This window comes from Balaenoptera borealis, assembly GCF_965194805.1.
Source record: "Balaenoptera borealis genome assembly, chromosome: 2".
Classification (NCBI taxonomy): Eukaryota; Metazoa; Chordata; class Mammalia; order Artiodactyla; family Balaenopteridae; genus Balaenoptera; species Balaenoptera borealis.
Genome location: NC_138867.1, coordinates 45,794,260 through 45,812,985, shown reverse-complemented (window position 1 = coordinate 45,812,985; position 18,726 = coordinate 45,794,260). Strand labels below are relative to the sequence as shown.

The window sequence follows — 18,726 nt, the reverse complement described above, 5'->3', positions numbered from 1 at the left end:
GTTGATATCTACTTGATGAGGATTCAAAGAAGTTTAAACAAGTTTTTTAAATGATGACTTTCGTTATAAGAATTATAGAAGCACATTAATTTTATTCATTAGTAGAGTACGTCACTGTAATAGGAGTAACAAAGACTATAATGATTATATGAAACCTTTCTGGAAATTAATGGGGTTTAACCTTAGTATACATAGAGACTTCCAGAATAGTTTAGATTATGGATAACTTTATTTAGAGAGAATCTCAGTTCTCTCAGTGTCCAAGCAATCTCAAAGAACCCTGGAAAATGCACTGAATTATTTGGGACAGGCACAGTTCAGAGCCACGCAACTGAGGTCTGCTTGTGAAGTTATCTTAGCAGCAGGAATTCACATACTAAAACCCACAAGCTTTGTTACCAAGAGGAGAGAGAGCAAGGGAGGAACTATCTCCCAAAAGAAAACTAGACCACTCTGGGAACCTTAAAATTTAAGTTGTCAGGCAAAAGGCAAAAGAAGGAATGACTTCGGAAAGGACAACGAGAATGTGGTGAAGCATAAAGGCTAACAACAGAGGCTAACCATCCCTTACCATCGACAGGGCACTGTCTAACAGTGGGTCAGCTCAGTCAATTCTCGTGAGAATGGGACTCGTAACTATCCCACTGGCAGATAAGAAAAAAAGCAGGGAGGTTATGTGTCCAAGGTGATAAAGTCTGTATGTGAAAAATACCGGATTTAACTCGGATATGAATGATTTCCAGGGCAAAAGCAAACTTAGTATTTACAAGTGCTTAAAATTCATACACCTAGATCTGAGGCCAAAAAATCTGTATCTCAGTGATGGAACAACTCTGTTTTTCCTTAAGATAATTTCTCCAGAGATATACTGTCATTGGCAACTGTTGGCCTTTCCCCTCTTCTGAGTAAGAAGGATTAGATAAAATCATTGGTAAGGCCAACCCTTCCATCTTTATGTAATACAACATTTACAACATGTCTAATTTTACATAAGAAATAATATATAAAAGTGGCTCACATTATGAAAATTAGTCCCCAGAACATTTCATTCCAGGTTGTGCTCGGTAATGTTTGGCCCTAAGAACTAAAGATGGCACAACTCCTATTTATTTATACCAAGAAACAGGCAACTACTTTTTTTTTTCCCCTCAGTACAGAGTAAATATCCTCTCTTTAGCACAACAAAGGACTGTTGATTTCTTAATATGGGTATGGTCATGGTATAATCAGTTTTATAATATGTTGAATCTCTATCAGAAATCTTCATCAGGGTGAGAAAAACTATTTCTAGTATTGTGTGCAAACCTTCCTATTTAGTCCTTTGAAGGATACACGCACAGAATTTCATCCTCAAAAAGCTCATGTTCTGGTTAACTACATCAAAAGTTAAATAATATGGAGGTCAAATAACAAAGATGACAATATAGCTTACTATCAACAATGATTACAAGCAGCTTAATACCACCTTAGTTATTCTGATTGATTCATATTTATAAATTATTCTAAATTGTCTTGCACATACTAAAAATCAACTTATCTGATATCAAGGATTCCTTTCTATTAAAATATCACCCCATTTGAGTTTTAAGATTATAATTATTCTCCACTAAAAATTACAGGATTCTGAAAAGTAGAACATGGTATAGAATCGTGATAAGTATGTTTGAAATTAACCAAAATTAAACCAAAAAATTAGTGGATAATCATACTGCAAATACTCGCTCTCTAGCTGACCTAGGTCAGCCTAGACAAGGAAAGTGCAAGTTCTTTGAGGGCAGGTCCTTTCCCCTGGCATGCCCTGCCGCCACAAACAAAGCACCCAGAGCAACAGATGCCACGGACTTGATAAGCAACCAATGATTTGGAGTCAGAGCAGCTGGTTATCACTTCAAATCAACAAACATCTGGGAGGACTTCCCTGGTGGCGCAGTAGTTAAGAATCCGCCTGCCAATGCAGGGGACATGGGTTCAAGCCCTGGTCCGGGAAGATCCCACATGCCACGGAGCAACTAAGCCCGTGCGTCACAACTACTGAGCCTGCGCTCTAGAGCCCGCAAGCCACAACTACTGAAGCCCGTGCGCCTAGGACCCATGCCCTGCAACAGGACAAGCCACCACAATGAGAGGCCCATGCACCGCAGCGAAGAGTAGACCCCGCTTGCTGCAACTAAAAGAAAGCCTGTGTGCAGCAACGAAGACCCAACGCAGCCAAAAATAAAAATAAATTTAAAAAAAAATAAATTTATACATTAAAAAAAAAGGACCTGGGAAATAACACTGCAGATGTCATTCCAGCACATGTAATGGACACACACAGCCTGCTTAACCTGTAACTTCTACCACAAATGAGTGCCTTTGGGACATATAAACAATTTCAAAGAGAACAGGAAGAATAGTTGAAAGGTCTTCCTACTTCTAAATTAGTAATTCATAAAAGACTGGTTTAACAATCATTGTACAAATATAGTAACAGGGAATTTACAAAATGCAGAGAGCTACTAGACAGTATTAAACCATTCTTAAAAGCAGCAACTCTATGGAAGTATTTTTTGCAGTCAATTACCTTTGACCAAGTCTATGGAGTAAACTACATGCCTCAAAGTCTCCCTTTAAAGAAGACAAGTGAATCAAAAAGAAAACTGTATTTTAACTGTATAGTTCTTCTATACTGTATGTTTTTATATGTATGCTAGAAATGTATGAATATATTTAAAGCAACTGATATTCTACAGAATAATGAGTAAACTCTACAGATTGATACGTAAATTACTTCTGGTAATTACAACTCAGTGTGCTACAAATTCAGTCAGACACCATTAAAATATGTATTTTTTTAATGTACATAAAATATTGATAACTACCAATTAGGACACTATTATGATTAAGAGGATGTATTAAGTGAAGAAAGAAAAAAGATTCTAGTTTTTATTTTATGAATCATATTTGTTTAATTTTTTTGTTTAATTCTACTCAAGACTACTTAATGACTAAAAGACACCTTTCTTGATCACAAATATTCATAGGAATATTCAAATGAATTTGATAAAACTGCCTTGCAGGAAAAGTAAATCTTGTAAAATTAACATATAAACATTTCGGATGGATTTCAACAGCCTTCAAAGTTATTGATACATTTAAGGTAAAACATCAAGGCTAGACTTTCAGGTAGACATGCTTATATATGAATAAATATTATTAAACTAAAAGGGCTATGTTTCTTGTGGCTGAGAACCCAGATAAACAAACAAAAACATACAATGCAAAACGATTTTCCAAATCATCTCAACACCTGCCTAGTCCCAGAAAGAATATAAAGCAGCAATGCAAAAACTTGGTTAAGATGTTTCCTTGGGACATCCGTGTCTCTCAGAAATGTAGCTAGAAGATTCCATTAAAAGTCACTATATTCAAGTTATTAATGTACCACAAACAAATCAGTTTAATATGCATTCCCAGTGATGTCACTCAATAATGGAACCAGGATGTTTTATCAAAATCTGAAAAAAAGAATCATTCTTCCTTCTGAATGTGTTAACAGATGAATATAAAAATCATCAAATTAATATAAGTATGAAACTAATTATGTATACTTTATCAAGCTGGGGGATATATAAGATAACAATCATATGTATTGACAAGTGTATAGGTGACCAGTCAAGAAAAATGTCAAACTGCAATAGAAGTTAAAACTCATCAGGAGGGGGGCTTCCCTGGTGGCACAGTGGTTAAGAATCTGCCTGCCAATGCAGGGGACACGGGTTCAAGTCCTGGTCCGGGAAGATCCCACATGCCACAGGGCAACTAAGCCCGTGCGCCACAACTACTGAGCCTGCACTCTAGAGCCTATGAGCCACAACTACTGAAGCCCGTGCACCACAACTAGGCTCCGCGCGCCCAGAGCCTGTGCTCCACAACAAGAGAAGCCACCACAAAGAGAAGCCCGCGCACCGCAATGAAGAGTAGCCCCCGCTCGCCACAACTAGAGAAAGCCCGCGGGCAGCAACGGAGACCCAACCCAGACAAAAAATAAATTAAATAAATAAATTAATAAAAAAAAAAACAACTCGTCAGGAGGAAAAGATAATTCAGACAGCTCAAACATACAGCAAATTCAGGGGGGAAGTAGTTATGTAGAGACAATCAAGTATATGCAATGACTATTAAAATTGATAAGAATTATAAAGAAAATTAAAGGAAACAAGATGAATCAAGTCAGTAATCAAGTTAGGTTAGTAAGGAAATGAATATCCTAGAAGATTTAGCAATTTGAAATAAAAAAAAATTATTTTTAAAAAAGCAGTCAAGGAGAAAAACCAGAGAAGGTGAGGGCAGGTTTCTCTTCAAGTGAACACCCCTCATGTGTGGGCATAAAAGAAAACAAATCAGACTAAAGTGAAACCAACACGTTGTCAGTTCTATAATGTCTTATGATTCAAGTTCAATGAAATTCACTGACTTGTCACAAATTATGAGCTGAAATTTGATGGCAATATTTATGCAGACAAGTGAAAATTGTAAAAATAGTCAGAACTGGACAGAAATGAATTTTGTGATTTTGTCAGATTCATCATGTCACAAAATATATGAATATCTTAGTGACAGAAAAACTGAATGCAGTTCTGTTACCAATGATAAACAAAACAAATGGACTGAAAAGTTGCTAGGTGTCCCTGGAACGTTTATTACTTAAACTAAATATTTTACAAAAATACTTTATTTACTCATCAAAGTAATCACTTCTGTAACAAAATTTCTAAGTACTACTGTTCTTCTACCCATCTTCCTATGGGATAAGATTCACACTGTTCTTTTCTTCTCACTCATGAACTCAAGAAAATCTACAGGTTTAATGTAAACTATTTTTTAAGAGTCACTGTTTACAGGGGGAGTTTAAGACCAATATGGTTGCATTTCTCATTTGTTCCTTTCCAATAAAAACCCATGAAAGCTTCAAATACTTTTTACTCTGTAAGCCTGTATTCTTTTAGTATTCAGTGCTAAAAATTCCACTGTTTATTCCTTCCTTTGTTGTGTCCTTGATAACTGGCGAAGAACCTTTAGAAACCTCTGGGGAAAAAAATGGGACGTATGAACATCCTCTTCTTTTAATTGTTGAATATAGATCAGTAAGCAAGGAAAAGGATGCTAATTTTTTACAGTATTTGGCTAAATGTGTATTTCCTTTCAAGAATTCCCCTTTCAGGCTACTTGACAAATCTAGGGTTGGGAATGTGTAAAAGACAACTGAAGCATAAATGTAAGTGAGCTTTTATACTACATTACAGAAGTATATCGGAACTCCCTACACTACTACTATTGGGGCAGTTTTCAGAAAAGCAATGTGTCCTGTCCTCCATCTAAGGGCACTGGTACATAATCTATGAGACAAAGCAGGTATTCCAGGGGGAAAAGATGGCTGCTCTTTCACCATTTTTGTTTTCATCAAAAAGCTCCCAAGTCAGTGTTTTGGGGGGCTCTGATGTATGTTTTTCTTTGGAACCTTCTCCAATGGGTGTGTGATTACATTTTTACTAAGTCAATTATCTTGAAAGAAATGTGGCAGCTTCAGTTTGAATATTCTAAAAGATCAAATGAACAAAACTAATAATTGCAAAAGTGGTATGTTACTGCACATTTTCCCTCCCACAGTTTAAGAAAAGTGGTTTAAAGTTTAAAATGTAATATTTTGAGTACCTTCTGTGTTAATAAAAACCCTTGGACTGTTTTTAACATTCCCAGATTAGTGGATGAGAAGGCATATAGTGCTGAAGTAGAGCACAAAGCCCTCTTACAGCCTTTTTGCTAGGAGAATGATTTCTTTCAAACCCCGTGGAACAGCTAGCGCTATTTCTACAGTACTTCCTCCTAGCTGGTGGAAAGGCATGTTAGCTGGGATGCTCAGACTGAGGAAGAATGACTTCCTGACAAATGTAGCTTTTCTTCTCTATGCTTTTAATGCTAGAAAACCACTCTGTTCAATGAATGTTGGCACGCCTACTACGTGTAAGCTCTGGGCTAGGCAACAGAGATACAAATACAAAGTGGGATAAAGAAAAGTAAGACAGGATCTCTATCCCTCTAGGCGCTTAGTCTAGCAGAACAGAGAAAACAGATGCCAACCCTGCTATAATAGAAGTATTTTAATATATCATAAATAGTTGCAAGGATGGAGTGGATCTCCATCTTAATTTTATCTAGGAGAGTCCTAGAAAGATCTACAGAGGAGGTGATGCCTGAATAATATTTAGCGAAAGAACAGGGCTGGCAGGCTTGGAGCCAATGAAGGCTGAAAGATTTTCCTGACAAAAGAAACAGCTCTGGTGAAAATAATGTTCTATAGAATATTAAACAGTTCATGATTCTGCTGTTTAGGAAACACTAGATAAAATAAACACGTTCATTTAAAGACCTATGTGCATCATATTTTTCCAAGAGGGAAAAAAAAAGAAGGTAACGCAGTATTCCTTGCACTTATTTGGCACAGAAGTCCTTTAAGCAAAACACCTTTGACAGAGTAGTGGTCCTTAGAATATACTGTGAGAAATCTGTACGGGATCATCTCTATATCCTTTCTGGCTCAAATGAGTCAATAGGTCTAAGAAGAAAAATCCAGAGAAGAAACTAACACCAGCTGTTTTAATGTCTTAATATAAGGCTTCACGAGCTATCATAAAATTCAGCAATTGTCTTTAGTGCAACTAAGTCTCCAAGAATCAAAATATGTGGGAAAAAGATTATCTGACAGCCAGCTTGAGATGAGTAAATTCACCTGGTACAAACTCATCTTAAGAGAAGTGGATGTCAGACATACAAACGTGGCCCAATCTAACCACTAGCAGAGGCCAGAGTTTGTCATTAAGATTTGCCCCAGGCCCAGTCTGCTCACTCTCTGCCAAGGACTTAGGTCTGGGGTGAAGACGAAGAAGGTATCAGCCAAAAAAACAAAGCCAAAAACCCCTGATAAGCAATTTGCTCTAAATATCTCTATATGCCTAGAGGAAAGCCCCAGAATCTGAAATAAAAAAGTGGCCTGGGGCACGGTGCTCACTTCACTGCAAACCCCTGGAGCTCTGGCACAGTGGAAGCACTCGTGTGTCTTCAGCACTGATGACAGCACTCCTGGCAGTGACTGGTGGGAAGCAGATCAGGGCAGAAGCAGCATCAGTGCTCAGCAGAGGCAGTGAGACCAGTGTGGCTGAAAGAGGTGAGGGCGATGGCCGAGGAGGCAGAGCTGTCCAGAGATGGCTACAGGGAACTGACCAAATTCGTTCACTAGTCATGCCAGGCCCACACTGGGGAGTTTAGAAAGTACGGCGGGCGTGTTTGTTAGGGGCATTGATGGGGCAATAGCCACCCAAACCAGTAAAATCTTGGTTGTACACATAGCAAAATCAAAAGGGCTTCTTATTCAACAGAAATGACATAACTTGAAGGACATGTTCCTAGGATAGGGTAGATAAAGAAGTCATACCACAAACATCATCAAGACGTATGGCATGGTGATCAGTGGCATGAGCTCTGGAGCTAGAATGCCTGAGTTAAAATCCAAGGTCTGACACCTACTTGCTGTATGCCTTTGGCCCAAGTTATTTAACCTCTCTGTACCTCAATTCCTCACTGTAAAAAGGATAATAATACCTACCATGTAGAGTGGCTACTAGGATTAAATAAGTTTATAGGTAAAGTGCTTAAAAGGAAGTTCACCTCCCTAATTTTCTTCCATTAATTTCTTTTTTCTGTAAAATGGAGATAATAGCCAATATTTATGATGTACTTCCTACGTGCCTTTCACTGTTTTAGGCCCTTAGCACACAGTTCTCATCTCACAGTTTTAAAATGAATGAACATGGATGAAGCACTTAAAATAGTGCCAAGTATATGGTAAGCACACAATAAATGCAACTACTACAACTATTACTATGACCATTATTTATGATCTGCTACTCTTTACGGAGCACCTCCTCTGTACTGGGTATCATGCTAGGTGCTATCCTTACAGGGGCTCCAACTCTCACACGAGGCTACAATGTAAGACACATTGTCTCCCTTGTGCAGACAAAGAAACTCTTACAGAAAGATAAGTAACTTGACTAAGGATCCACAGTAAGTGGGAATTCTTTGTTTCAAAACCAGGTCTCTCTGGCTTCAAAGCCCTGTGCTCTTCCTTCTAGTCTATGTTACACATAATTTTTTTTAACAATATGTTAGTTGAAAAACAGACGAAAATAGCAAAATACAACTATTTTTTTCTAGTTTCAGGAGGTAACAATGTTGATTAGAGACATCTGGAATGTGAAGACTGCCAAACAAGGCTACTACATGGCCCACTACCCGTGGGGTGCAAGGAGGGAGGTAAGAAGACAAAGGAGGCTCCAACTGTGTCTTTAATATTCGTTTCTTTAAAGCACAGATACCCAATTGCAGCAAATATGATAAAATATTAACATTTATTAAATACAGGCAACGGTTTTATGGCTGTTCATTATATTATGCTCTAATATTTTCCCTCTGTATGGTTGATATATTTCCTTAAAAATAAACATGTGCTACTGAATTACTCTTCTCTACATTGTGGGAGGCTTCACAGAACCAAAGAAAAATAACAGGATTGGGGAGTCTTGAGATTAAGGGCCAAGTCATAACTAGGCCATTAGCCAGCTACATAATCTTAAGTAATTCACAACCTTTCTGTAATTCAAGAATTTACCAAATCAGATCAGACTACAAGATTCAGGGCCATCCAGAATGAACATGATTCATTTATTAATGCCACTATGTAAATGCTATAGTTCTGTGAGGGAGAAATAATATCAAAAAATATAAAGCTCAGCAGGATCCACAAACTCCCTCTAATTGTTATATCTGGAGAATACCTCCCAATAGTTTATTTGCATAAAATATTCTTTGTACATCTATAATCCAGTGGCTCCTGGTGTTTTAAAATGTGAGAATCCTTTCTCAACATTACCAACACCATAGAACAAATACGGAATCACAGACCCTGTGAAAACTCAGGCTAGAAATTACTAAACTTTTAGACTCAGTACCCCTGATAGGCACTATGATAAAAGCAATTCAAATCTAATTACTAAAAAGGGTACGTATTATGTACAAGGGACTCTATCAAAGCTCTCTCAGAAAGATAAAACAACCGTTAGGAGAAACATTCAAGAAAGGAGAGAGCACAAAACATGGATTTCAAGGGTTTTTTTTTAAACACTGAAAACATTAACTTTTCTAGTTTTTGGGTTTTTTTTTAAATGAAAGAACCACAAATTTCTCTTCCTTAAAAGACACATAACCATTTTGCATATTTAAGTGCTCTGAGTCAAAAAGATATGAAGTAGTAGCCTGAAATGAGAAATGAAGCATGGTGGCTTTCTGGCCAAGTCTCAGCTTCAGTTGTGGCAATGTTCCAATCCGAATTCTAACTCCCGAGTCCAGGGCTCTCTGCAGCCACAAAGCCTGCTTTTCCCATAATGTGGTATCATCATTTCAGAAATGCTTAATCTGTGTCAAGTCAGAGAGGTGAGAGTTTGCGTTTTTTAAATGGAGAAAAGCTGGGATACAGTGTTAACATTTAATGAGTCATTCTGACTGCTAATCTGAAAACACAATTACTGCTAAAATTTTTTTGCTTTTGTATTATTAAAAAACCATAATATTTTCAGAGAATGCTTGCCATTCAGCCAATTAATACTCCTTATTTAAGTAACATGAATAGATGTCACTGCAATTTATTTACTTATTTATTTTACTTTTAAGATCTACTCTCTCAGATGCAATTTATTCTTTAAACTGAAAAAAAAAGTGACTCATCTTTGGTTAATTACATCTGGTATTTAGGACATAAGCTTGACATATTTGGGTTAGACAACTTAAACATTTTATATGGAATGAATTTTATAATACCTTACGCAATATATTTTTTTGTTTTTGACTTTAGGATTTTAATACAAAATATCATCCCTCAGTGGGTTGTACGATTAATCTGTCTACATCAGCAAGTATAAATCAATTTAGCATACAGTTCACCTCCTTTAAAAAAAATCACTCCCTACTTGCACAGTCCAACAAACAAGTGGAAAAGCTGGAGACAATTGATGGCTAGCAATGTATTAAGCCAATACACCACAAACATGCCAATAAACTACAAATAATGGCCACGTAAATTCTCAAATGAAATCTTTTACTTCTGATACTGGTGTGTTTGCTAGTGTTCACGTTCTCAACCTTTCACAGATAAGAACTACCGAAAAGTACCACGTGGTTTATTTTGAAGTAGGTATTTGGATTTGAACCTCAGGAATCTCCCAGAGTGACCTATGGCCAAGTTGTGAGATCCAACAGTCTCTCTACTAATACCCCTGGGAGACTGAGGTCTCCCCAGTAGATCTTGACCAATGTCATAAATTCCTCAATCCCTTTCAATTATTCCGGAATAATTCCTATTCACTGAGTGTCCATACACCCATCTTAAAACAAACAAAAAACCCTTCAACTAGAGAATACATTAAAATAATGGGAAGGTTTTGAAACTTGCAAAGTGCTGAATCATGCCTATATTTAGGTTTTGTTTCTACAGTTGGTTTTGGAGGCACAAACTCCCTCTAAGAATACTGGCCACCCTAGTTAATCCATTGGAAGATAGGATCAAGAGTGAATCTAACTTCTTTGTTCACTGTCTGGCATAAATTACCTATTGGAATTAATTATAGTGCACAGTTGGAGAAACCAAGGATTCACAGTGAAACAACATTCTAGGAATGGAATGGGAGGAGAGAAAAAAAACCTTCATTCAATAGGTGGCACTCTTTCCTTAAAAATGTAACAGGCAATTATTAATATTAAAGATGTCATCTGCCCACAAATAACTTGAAAGAGAAGCCACATTAATTCCGATATCCTGTCCCAAATATAGTCTGAATCATTACATTCTGTCTACCTAAATAATGTCTTCTCATTTCAATGGAATTTTGTAGGTGTTCATAAATATGCTAATTTCTTTTCACTGTAGCAAAAGCTACAATTTAGGAGAACCAAAGAATTGCATTCATTTTAAACTGGCAGGTTTGGACTTATAATTTAGCCTGATATATGCTTCAAAAGCCATTCTTCCTAACCGTTTTCTAATTTTAAAGAATTCAATTATAAAAGAATAACCTGAATGGAAATGGGGCAAAGAACTATACTTGTACTTTATAAATTGTATTATTGTTTTTTGTTTTAAAACATGACAGCAACTCTTTCATAAGCATGCATATTAATATTCTTTTTAATTAAAATAACTGACTAAATTCATTATCATTCTGGCTGATACTCAAAACTTTTAAGTTGAAAAACAGAAACAGTGTTGACAATTAATAAAATGTGAGTTTATCTAGTATACAGAAGAAGCAAAAAATAAAAATAAAATTTGTCTAATTTTCCTTAGGTATATCCTGTAGTTCCCACCTCATCACTCAAGTTCTAGGGTCCTCCCTTCCTTGGAGAAGCTATCCCAGAAGCTGCCTTCAGCCTTCCCCACTGGTCACAGCCCCTCTAACTCAGTCGGGGAGGGGGGGGCAGTCCTTCCTCGGTCCCAACTCAGCAAATAGCACTCTGTTATAATGGCTTCTTACTTGTCTGTCTCCAACGTTTGACTGTGAGATCCTTGAGAGCAGAAATGAGTCTTAACTTTATGCTCCGTGCCCTAGCAGAAAGCTTGGCATATGGCAGACACTCGATAAATATGTGCTGAATAAAGGAAGAGACTGATCTTTGCCCTCGGGCTGTGTTTTTTCTTGATGGCAAGGCCTATGTCCTACTCATCCACCACTCTAACAGTACTGACTCTCAAATGCCTGGTACTTGTACACAGCAGGCTATGAGGAAGTAACACCTTTCCAATACGAAAGATCTCTAAGATGTAAATAAGCTTCACTGAGGCCTTTGTGTAAACCAACTCCCCACCACTAGTTTTAGGAACACTGCAGAAAGAGAGAAGAGCTGGGAATACCAGTTGTAGTAAGAGTGACAGATTTCACCCCCAGTAAAACACTGAGATGGTCAGTAAAAGAAGCCCAAAACCATAAGCCTAGACACATGTATTTCAGTGGAAAACACTTTTCCATAACTCTGGAACTTGTCCATATCTCTAATTTTGTTACTATCTGTTGATTTTCCTGTAGTTAACAGGAAGAAAGAATTCTGAAGAAAATCCCAAAAGATTTTGTGCCTGGGAGGGAAGAGGCAGAAGCCACAAGACTACATCCTATTAGGAAGAAACCTGAGTGGAAGAAAGGGAACTAGCTGAGGAGGTCAATGAATGGGGTGTCTCCAGGGAAGGGACAGCGCTAGAACCCCCAATCCAGACTCCTCAAACCTGGATTCTCCTAGTTTGGGGGGGATACGGCTAGCAGGATGCATTTGAAACCACAGCATAAGCATGAAAAAGTAGAGCATCTGCTTCTAGAATGTCAATTTTATTCCAAGATTTGGGAGAGGGGTGCAGTGACAGTTCTGTGTTAAAAATACAAATATGACTAAAACATAAAATTCAAATGAATTAAGGTAAACTATGAGACTAGGGACTTGAATCAGTTCTGTTCAGGGTTCCAAGTAAGCACTCCCAGAATGGCAGGCTGCAGAGCACGCTCCCAGGTCCTGTCTCTGCAGCAGAAGTTTGCCGAGTGGATGTTCACCGATAAGCTAAAGCAGCTGTTCTCAACAGCCTTCCCACAATTTGACAACCACACATATATGACAAAACTTCGCAGATCTGTTCAGGGGACATAAACAAATGTTTATCAATGGCACAACCACTAGCGACATGTAAGTAACAAGTCACCCTCTACCTGAAGCAAAGATAAACTGCCTGAGTGCCGAAGTATCAGCCATGTCTCTACCACTTTCCATCCAAGAAAGTCTATCAGTTAAGCAAGATAATAAGCAATATTTACAAGGATATTTCTAAATATATCCTAAATTATTTTTCTAAAAAGAAATCATTTTAAAACTTTGATATTTTATTATTACTAAGAAAGTATTCTTGGGTTACCTCCCCAGACTATCGCCACACCCACACCTTCGACATCAAAATCTGACTGGCTACCAGTCAGGTACACGTGCTGCCCAAGTTAAAATGGGACAGTACACTGCTCGGAGGAATCTGAGCTAGAATTCCCCACTATCCTGGACAGTATTTCTGTAAGGTAACTACTAACAGCAATTAGGAAGAGGGTAGAAAAATGCAAGAGCCACCAGGAAGGCTTGGACAGAAAGCAATCCTCTGAACATCCGGGGCAGGAAGGTCACTTTAGTGTTCACGTCATTCTAAGGGAAGGCCACAAAACATGAAAAAAAGTGCAAGTAGAAACCATGAAATGGATTCCAAGAATACTTACAACCATGTTTTTGTAAACACATAATCTCTATGGGGGGCAGGGATTTTTGTCTTGTTTCATCACTGCTGTATTCCTAGTGCCTGGCACGTAGCCAATTCTTAGTAAATTTGTCAGGTGGATGAATGTTTTGTTACACCATGAGCAATAATAATTTAAACACAGAGAAAACTCCTACCAACATATTTCATAACCATGGCAAACTTAATCACAGACTGGCCTCCTATTCACTATGCAGTCAAGTGCCCTCCAAGCCCCTTCCTTAAGGAAATGTCAGTGTTTGAGGAAAGCACACTCGCTACTTTAACAACAAACCTCCCCTCTTTGCTCCGTCTCTTCAGCCTATAAGCATTCTCCCTTCTTCTTGCCTTAAAACAAAACCCAACCCACCCAACCCCAAAATGCTTCCCCGCTTTTGCAAATCTTTAGGCTTCTGCCTCTCTCCCACTCCGTCCTCCTCCAGCTTCTCAAGAGGAGCCTGGGCTTCCTCACTGCCCTGTCATCCCTTAAGGAAGCTCAGTGGCTCCAAAGCTCAATACTCCACTAAATTCTGGCCTTGAGACAGTCACAGCTACCCTTGCATCCTGCCCAGTGGCATTACTACTGCTGACCACTTTCTCCTTGGGTAAAATCATCTCCTCTGCCTCTCAGGTATCATTTTCCTGCAGGTTCTTCTCTGCTGTCTTCCAGGAAATCCTGGCACTGCTCGGAGGAATCTGAGCTAGAATTCCCCACTATCCTTTCAGAGGTATGGATATAAGCCGGGGCCTACCTATCAAGAAATCAAAATTGCCCATAGGAAGTCCCCATTCATTCCTCAATCCTTGGCCATTGTGAGAGATTCTGAGAAACCCAAGACTGAACTGAGCAAAGGTACCATTAAAGAGAAGCGTCTCAGCCAGGAAACTTCAATCCCAGAGGTGGAATTACTATCAATGTAATAAGATATAAAGCTAAGCATATTTTACTTTCTACAAATTGTTTTCTTAAAAGCTGTATATAAATACAATACACATAATAAAATCATTTTCAGGAGTCTGACACAATCATTCTTGATTTTTTTTTTTGGGGGGGGTGTCAACTCACGTTTTTATTAAGAGGGCTTTCTTAAAGTGCAACAGTATTTCTTTCTTCATCTTTTTTCTTCATTGCCTACATCATTTGTACCCTAAAAGGACAATCAACAGGCAGCATTCATGAAGTTGTCTCGTATCCAGTGTGTACATGAAAATGGTCAAACCCAGGTAGAACCTACAACTACTCCTCAGTTTTCTCCAAGAGCTTCTCATGAAACTAGCTACTGGTAATCAGTAACTAGCTAGAGAACACAAGAACTGAATTATCTTGTTACCTACCAGCTCTTATCTGGGGATAACTCAGTTCCTAGAACAGTAGTAGCCGCATGGTATATCAGTAAACATTACTGAGTTTGGAATGATAGTGAAAGTTTCCAGAAGCAGCACATATATAAGATTTCTGGGACTGCAAACACATTACTACTGTTATTTAAGAAACAAAATAATGGAATATTAGAGACCCAGTTAAGGGCAAAGATATTTATCTTGCCTTAAAGGAGATTTCAGTTTTACCTGAGTGACCTTTCTCTAGTTAAACTCAAAGATAATCTCCTTTGTTTGTTGTGGAGGCATAGGGTCAGGGAGATTACTGAATTCTCTCAGAGCCACTAAGCTCTTTTAATTATAGAAGATGCCTGCTGAAGACAAAATACTTGATAGGCAGGCATTCGTTAACTTATATTACTAGTAGAGTACAAGTAACAGTAAGAGAATAAATGAACTGAAGCCCATTTAGGCATAACTCTATATTGGATGTGTGCCTTAGAAATTAGTATCTTCACTCAAATGAGTAAACAGGCACAACCGACATTCAAAACGCACCAATTAAAAGAATGCCGAAGTCTAAATTGAGCTTTAATTTAAAACCACTGGAAATGAAAACTAGCTATTATTTTCATGACCCATTTATAAAGAGCTCTAACAGCTATGTTTAGTTGTGAACAAATAACATTTTAAATACCTGAGCTACCCAAGGCAGCTACCTCAGAGCATGCACTAGGACACGCAGGTGTGAGCCTAGGAGAAGCCCAGAGGAGGGAGCGTGTGTATATACAGAGCAGAGGGTCAGGAGTTTTCACTCTGCCTCTTGCCCCCTAACTTTTCTGAGGTATTCCCACCAGCTGTAAAGTAGGAAGATGCCTGTGTCGCAGGGCGAGGATGAGACAGTCTGGGCAAGCACTCTGTAAAGGGTGAAGGCTCCAGAGTGTTAACATGGGCCACGCGCTCCAAGCACGTCTCCCATTCTGCTGGCAAAGGTGTGCGCGTGAAGGAAGTTCAGCCACGTCTGCACCCTGAGCCTACTCTCTTTTCTGGTACAGTAAACACACTGAAGTATAAATGTGTGTTTACAACTGGTCTTATTTTATAAGAACTTCACATAACAACGAAAAATGTTAAAACATTTCACTGATGCTTCATGCATATTTCGGAGGACCTAAACAGCCAAGACAGGGAAATGAGTAATAGACAATGAAATGTGTTCTCTGATGTAACTCAAACCCATCTCCTGATTTAAAAAAAATATTAAAATATGCATAAAAGATTACCATAAGGTTAAAGAGCACAGTCTTGGAGTCACACTGCCAGGGTTCACACCCAGGCTTCACACCCAGGCTTCACCCACCCACTAGGTGCCAGGTTACCTCACCTCTCAGGGTCTCTGTTTTCTCATCTGTAAAATAGGAATAAAAACCGCACTTACTTCACAAGGATAGTACAAGGCTTAAAATGAGACAAGCTATATAATGTACCAGTGTACCAGGCACAGAGGAAATTAACTACTATTGATATTTCCAATAAGACAAGCACAGCAGGAGAATGCAGCTAAACTAGGATGGACTAAGGTGAGCTAGGAAGGGGGGCACCCTAGCCCCGCACTGCACTTCACCGCTCAACCTCCTGACAATGACGGAACCTCTCTAATGCCACTCTAAGAGTCAGGAGGTTGTACTTTTGAATTCTAAAATACTGTGACCATAAATCCTAGGGCTTTTTTTTTTTTTAATTTAATTTTTTGGCCGTGCCACGTGGCATGTGGGATCTTAGTTCCCTGACCAGGGATCGAACCTGTACCCCCTGCACTGGAAGCGTGGAGTCTTAACCTCTGGACCACCAGGGAAGTCCCTTAGGGCTTTATTTTCACCCTTTTAAAGTAATTTCATATCCACCATCTCATTCGATCTTTTCAAATTCTGGTAGTAGGAAAAGTATCATTATTTCTAATTCACAGATGAGGACAGTCAGATTCAAAGCAGTTCAATAACTTTACTCAATGTCCTGCAGAAGTGGTAAGACAATACTGGAGACGGGCCTGATGGGCCTGAGCCAATGCCAACACTTAGTCCACCACAATAAGCAGTTGGAAAGCAGGTTAAGTACCTTTCAACTAAAGACACCTGGCAATTCCCTATCCAATAGTTACAAGGGAGAAAGAAGGAATCAGATATGTCCATAAGGAACTCTTGAATTTGAACTGCGATTTGAGTAGGCTTTTCATTTTACCTGAGACAGTAAAGACAGAAGTTTTGCATCAGAATAATTTTGGTTTTTAAAGTATTATCCACATGGTTATTAAAAAAAAAAAAGAATTATCGTGGAATTCATTTGTTTCTAATTTTTTTATTAGTCCTACATAAGCAATCATAGATATTTTGAATAGACTAGAATGTTCAAAAGTTTTTTTTTAATATTTAAAGTTCTAAGGGAAACAAACGGTCTATGATTCTAAATATTTAATAAGTGTGGAAGTTAGCATGCTACCAATTTTTTGAAACGGCAGTCTAAAGGCCCACTTGGTGGTTAGTCGGATTAAACTTGAATTACAAAATGAACAATTAGGAAAACTTAAGTTACAAATCAGGGGTTAAAGCTAATTTAGGCCTAGGTCTTTGTGGCCCACCTTCCTCTCTCAGAGTCTAACTACCTTGGAAGCAGCCTGATGAGGTTTCGGAGCTCACTGCTTCTAGAGACTGATCTCTAGCCGCCGCCACAACCTGCCCTTGCTGCTCTCCATCCCATTCCTGACCTGTCTCCTAAAAAACGTCCCGGTGGCTGCTTCTACGCTCCAGCAGGCAAGAACAGTTCGGCATCCTGTTGAGCCAGCCTGGTTCAGGAGGTGCAGCTCTCAGAGACATCTGAAATGAGCCCTGCCAAGGAATTCACCCTGGCTTCAGCTGCACCACGGCAGCTGATTCCTCTGCTGCCCAGGATCCAACATGAGACTAGTGATGTTTCACTGCCCAGACCTATAGGAGAGACTCCAAAATAGTTACTGGGCTGTGAGGCAGATTCTGAAATTACAGCAGCTACGAGTGCTGATGTCACCATTTCCCCCATGACAATTACAGGTGACATACTCCTGGAGGAGAGCTGGTGATGGCTGTCAGATCACCATAGTGACCACAGTCTCTGAACCTCAAATTCACACACATAATCCTAACAAACCAAAATTTTATCCTATTTTCATGGGTAAAAGAGTTGTGGAAGACAGAGCTGGAATGCTGAAGTTTTAATGGTTTATGGAAAGAAGACAGTATTGTATTTAAAAAGATTTGACACATGGCTGCCTAAGCATATGGTAAAGAATGAATCAACATTTTAAATATGTTATTCCTTAAGTAAAAACTTTTTACAAAACTTGTGTGTTATTATCAATGTTTTTAACATAGGCAATATCCACAGCACACTGAAAAAAAAATTCCTAGATTAGGTATCTAAAAAATGAATAATTAATAGCATGCAATATTCTATGTCTTTGGGCTAACCTTTGCCACAGATTTAAAAACTCTCTGGCTTTTAAATAAAATGTATTTTTTAAAATGTACCTTTACTGGAGTATAATTGCTTCACAATACTGTGTTAGTTCCTGTTGTACACCAAAGTGAATCAGCCTTATGCATATACATACGTCCCCATATCCGGTCCCTCTTGAGTCTCCCTCCCCTCCTCCCTATCCCACCCCTCTAGGTGGTCACAGAGCACCAAGCTGATCTCCCTGTGCTATGCGGCTGCTTCCCACGAGCTATTTTACATTCGGTAGTGTATATATGTCGATGCTACTCTCACTTCGCCCCAGCTTTCCCCTCCCACCCATGTCCTCAAGTCCATTCTCTATGTCTACATCTTTATTCCTGCCCTGCAACTAGGTTCATCAGTACCATTTTTTTGTTGTTGTTTTTTTAGATTCTATATATATGCGTTAGCATACAGTATTTGTTTTTCTCTTTCTGACTTACTTCACTCTGTATGACAGACCCTAAATCCATCTA

At 38.7% G+C, this 18,726-nt stretch overlaps 1 protein-coding gene and 1 long non-coding RNA gene across 9 annotated transcripts in view; one reads left to right on the top strand and one right to left on the bottom strand.

Moving 5' to 3' along the window:
* LOC309624411 overlaps positions 1-14,477 on the top strand; it is a 76,675-nt gene extending 62,198 nt beyond the window's left edge. The window contains exons 3-4 of one of the 3 annotated variants that reach the window (XR_014241878.1): positions 8,254-8,352; positions 14,073-14,477. This is a non-coding gene — a long non-coding RNA (uncharacterized lncRNA). Of the gene's footprint in view, positions 1-8,253; positions 8,353-11,434; positions 12,760-14,072 lie in introns of those variants that run through there. The other 2 variants (XR_014241879.1, XR_014241880.1) reach the window with 2 other exon arrangements.
* Positions 1-18,726, bottom strand: part of MAP3K1 (mitogen-activated protein kinase kinase kinase 1) — a 79,222-nt gene that overhangs the window by 43,042 nt on the left and 17,454 nt on the right. The window contains exon 2 of one of the 6 annotated variants that reach the window (XM_082382165.1): positions 14,469-14,550. The exons of the other annotated variants lie outside the window; for them this stretch is intronic. Coding sequence (XP_082238291.1) covers positions 14,469-14,518 — 50 coding nt within the window. The 5' untranslated portion in view covers positions 14,519-14,550. The remainder of the gene's footprint in view (positions 1-14,468; positions 14,551-18,726) is intronic. 6 annotated transcript variants of the gene reach the window in all.